This window comes from Morone saxatilis, unplaced genomic scaffold (genome assembly GCF_004916995.1).
Source record: "Morone saxatilis isolate NCDOM2014 unplaced genomic scaffold, NCSU_SB_2.0 Contig12, whole genome shotgun sequence".
NCBI classification, from domain to species: Eukaryota; Metazoa; Chordata; class Actinopteri; family Moronidae; genus Morone; species Morone saxatilis.
The window spans coordinates 5,765,388-5,770,078 of record NW_023339674.1 but is presented as its reverse complement, the minus strand read 5'-3'; the positions used below and the strand labels follow the sequence as shown (position 1 = coordinate 5,770,078).

Sequence of the window (4,691 nt, the reverse complement as noted above, 5' to 3'; positions counted from 1 at the left end):
ATCAGAATCAGAAATACAGAGATAGACAGAGGTATATAGAGATATATATATATATACAGAGATATATACAGAGATATACAGAGGTATATAGAGATATATACAGAGATATACAGAGATATACAGATATATAGACAGAGATATATACAGAGGTATATACAGAGATATATACAGAGATAGACAGAGGTATATAGAGGTAGACAGATAGAATATATACAGAGATATACAGAGATAGACAGAGATAGACAGGTATATACAGAGATATAGACAGAGATATACATATATATACAGATATTTACAGATATATACAGAGATATACAGAGAACAGGAAAACCTCCGGGTTTGATTGATTGATGCGGCTAATAGCAGGTAGAGTTGATGAGATTCAGTGGTGATTAACCCCTCGTTAACCCAATCCACATAATGGAAAAAGAGTTTCTGATATGTAGTCAGTCATTAATTATATAACGAGGTCAACACAGAGATTATCCACTCGACAAACAGTTTCTTCTTACTAACTTATTTATGTCACTAGTGCTGCAATTAATTAATATTTTCCTTGTCCATTTATCTGTTCATTATTATTATTATTAGTAGTAGTAGTATTTTGATTTAGCCATTAATTGAAAAGGTCTTAAACCCAAAGATATTTAATTTACCATCACATAAAACTGAATAGCAGCAAATTGTCATAATTGAGAAGCCAAAACCAGCGACTGTTTGGCTTTTTGGGGCGATAAGTGCGTTGAGAAATCAGTTAATTATCAGAATTGTTGTGGGTTTAATGTCCACCGACTAATCAACAGATATATATTATTATACTGTATTATTGCCAACCTGTTGTGATCTATATGTTACTCTCATCTGAAGGAGGCTTTACGTGTCTAGTTTGAACAACTTCTCCTTCACCTTTGTCACTTTCATCTGTTTGTTTCTCTCCCTCACTCGCAGCCTGCCAGAGAGTTTAAGCCATGGAAGACAAACGCTGTACCCCCTCCTGATAGCTACACCTCCGAGCCAGAGAAGAAGAAGGGACCTCCCCCGGGCATGGACATGGCCATAAAGTGGTCTAATGTGTATGAGGACAATGGGGAAGATGCACCACAGCCTTACACTGGCAACGCCCGGTTCTTACCCACAGAGGAGCAACCCTCCGACTCAGGTCAGTCTGTGCCAGATGTTGCACCCATAAACAAGCTTATTGATGTCCCAATCCTAAAACATAACAATCAAAAGTCAATCCAAAGCCAACACACCACATGAAAGGTTTATGTGATTCTGGAGACGTCTGTGTTTGGCACCAAGAGGGGTAGGTTTGATCCCAACATTGGTAGGGACACAATAACTCACCCAGTAGTTCTGTTTCCTTTGGAGAGTTTCCTCTTTCCTGTGAAGTTTATAACGACAGTTTCAAGTTTTGCTGCTTAAATGTGCTACGATATTTGCTGCAGTGACATCACAACGTGCATGGAAACATTTAAAATGATTGAAAGCAGCCTTTGAAATCATTAAAGTAACGCAAACTCTCTTACAAATTGCTAGACTATATGGACACAAGCCCTAAAGATACTCTTTCTGAATCAAAGAATACATTTATGTATGAGAGCACTCACAAAAAACAGCAAAGCACAAAATACATTTAAGCCTGAAACAACTACCTGTTCACCTGTGATTAGCGAATGGACTGAGCTATAAACCCAGGGCAGTGTCAGTGGTACCCAAAGATGTAAAAGCTGGATCACTCCACCCATCTTGGTGGGAAAAGGGATGTAGGTAGCCATGGAACTACTGAACAAGCACAAACAAAACAAAAACTTAAGCTTTGTCCCGGCACAGAAGTAGCGTCTATCGTTGTTAGCGTGCTGTTGAGTAATCTTTATTTCCCTCTGTCCGCTCCACACCGCCGATCAGATGACGAATCCGATAAGGGAGACCTGTCTTCCAAGAAACGTCGAGTGGAGACCTTCCAGCAGAAGGAGAAGAGGAAGAGGGAAATGGGACAAGCTACCTCCGACAAGAATTTCGTAGAGGAGGAGAAAAGGATCCTGAGGCAAAATATTGAGTGAGGCCCGTACTGCCTGCGACAAGGAGTCTGTTTCTAATTTAAACATTTTATGTCAGCCGAGAACATTCACGAATATTAGCACAATGGTCCAGTTTGTAGGTAGTATGCTGCGAGCGCAAACAGGCATTTTTGCCTGTATGTTGACATAATTTGCAATATTTATACTTGTTTTTGTTTCCAAAGGACTGTCGGCACACTTTAAACAGAAATCGTATAGTATATGATGGTCCTGCTGCAATATTTTCAACTTAAGAGCTCAATTTCCAGTACATCCCTGTGGACTATTTTCCAAAGTTAAAGGAAAATTCAGGTGTTTTACAGTCTACGTCATATATATATATATTTTTGAAATAGTTTTGGCTGTCATCCTCACCAGCTCTCTTCCAAGGACACAGGGATGAGGGCTATTACTAGACAAAGCTTTACAACATGTACTGGGCATTACTAAACAAGTAATTAGACAGGTTTGGTCCCAGTTCGGCGTCACCTTCGCTTTACTTCCGAACACGCGGTTTTTACAACAAGGTGAAATGAGACTTGTTTAAACCTGCCTGATTGCTCTCGTTTGAGTCCCTGTGTCTCTAGGTCTTTGCAAAGAAGCTGGTTAATGAAATGTCATCACAACTAATAGGGATGAAGGCCAAAACTACAAGAAACGATTTAACTTTAAAAGAGAGTTTTGCTTGTTGTGACACATTGAACATAAAGTGTGGTTAGTTTGGCTTTGCCTCCTCTTTTGTTTTGATTTAAATGAGCTAAAATAACAGTGACGTCTGGCTGTGGTGCTTTACCCGATCTGTGTTTGTCTTGTATTATATACGAAATATATAATCACTGAAATGACTGTGTTTGTGTTGTGTTACTACAGTGACTTTCCTTCAAAAATGTGATTTAAAAATGGCTGTAAATCTGTTGCAATTATAACATTTTGCTTGTTCTTCCTGCTTATGGGCACTAGATGTCGCCCTTAAGCTACACTAGAATATACTCCCTTCATGTTTGTAGTCAAGTCCACTGGACTTTGTGTAAACTTTGGGCACCCCAAATTACAACCAGGGTCTTTGTATAAACTGTTGGTCAGAAAGGGAGTTTGTCTCATCTCAGTTCTCTTGAGATACTTGATGCATACGGACTGTTTGTTCAGTCTCATGTACCTTGTATTACAAAACACTTTTACATCTGTGTGAAATAAAACTTCTTGCATGTTTAGTATATCAGACGGTGTTTTGAACATTGTACCGTTTTATCAAACCAGCAGATCTGCTCATTCAGTGTAAACAGGTAATTTTATGGTTTGTTTTAAGTGTTATACTATTCATTATAAACTACTTAGGCAATAAAAGGTATTTTACTGGAGAAAAGTGTTGAATTTTATTATTTAAGACAAGTTCAGAAAGAGCTACAGGAAATTAACTCACTGAAAAGTAAAGCTCAATTATTATTATTATTATTATTAGAATTCAGGTAATAGACTATACTCAAATGTCTGTGACCATTGGATCAAATATAAGCAGCATTGAAAAAAAGAAAAGTTTCCACTTTGCAACAGCTTAGTGATCAGAGGAATTCCTCACCTGTCACTGTGGGTCGACATGAAATAGTGGTAAATTTGCCTCTGATAAAATTCCAGCCTCCAGGTATGTGCCTGGCCTTGTCTGAAATGCGTAACTGGTCCTGCACAACAGCAGCAGGCTGATTTTTATCAGCCATATTTACGAACAAATAACTTCTCTCTTCGCACTGACTGTATGAGCGATGACCAGCGGGGTCACATCCATCAGTGTTCAAGAATTACTCACGTTGCCGTCAACCTTGCAGCAGGAAATTTCCCAGAATATAGATGTTCTGCGGGTCTCTATTCTTGGAACCGTGTGGAGAACCTAAATTCCAGTTTAGTTTTTGTGTATTGTTTGTTGTGTTGAATTGTCAGTGTCTTTGATACAATATCTAAATCACTCCAGGTCTGTAACCTCTTTGTATTCTAGGGATCATGTTACCAGAGGAAAGCATTTTTTAGTCCCAGTGGATGTCACACATGGCTGACCTTATCTTCATATAATAAAAGAGAACATCTTGGTCTTATGTTACACTTTGTACCATCAAAACATCAGTCACTGAAGTCCTAAAAGCATTCCACCTCACCTCAACAAAATTCTCAATATCTAAATAAGGTTTCTGTGGTCACCTTATTGTCACTTATTAACTAAATTGCACGAGGTTTCCAATAACTCCATGTCTGTTTCCTGGTCCAGTCAGGGCTATGAAAAGTGTCAGTCACACTAACCGTTTATCACTGTGACACATTTACTGGAAGGTCAAGACCTCATGATGGCCATTGAGTATTCAGGGACCTTTACTGAGCTGGCTGCCTACAGCTGCTACTATCTGACTTATGACATTTTCACACAGTCAGCACAATGTCACAGCTTGTATGTAAATTTAGTCCTGGCTGTTGTCTGGTGCTGCAGGGGACCCAAAGCCAATATAAGACAAATACGTACCCCCATTTTTCTTTAATAGAAAAAGGTTACAAGTATGTGTCTACACGCCTGCAAGCTAAATGCCAACATCAGTACAAAGACAGTATAAAAACAGTAAGAGTATGAAAAAATAATATAATATAATATAA

At 38.6% G+C, this 4,691-nt stretch overlaps 1 protein-coding gene across 1 annotated transcript in view; it reads left to right on the top strand.

The window, feature by feature from the left end:
- Window positions 1-3,439, top strand: part of cunh1orf52 (chromosome unknown C1orf52 homolog) — a 10,268-nt gene extending 6,829 nt beyond the window's left edge. Inside the window, exons 3-4 of the mRNA XM_035653589.1 lie at window positions 949-1,159; window positions 1,909-3,439. Of these exons, the coding sequence (XP_035509482.1) occupies window positions 949-1,159; window positions 1,909-2,063 (366 nt within the window). The 3' untranslated portion in view covers window positions 2,064-3,439. The remainder of the gene's footprint in view (window positions 1-948; window positions 1,160-1,908) is intronic.
- The last annotated feature ends 1,252 nt before the right edge of the window (window positions 3,440-4,691 follow it).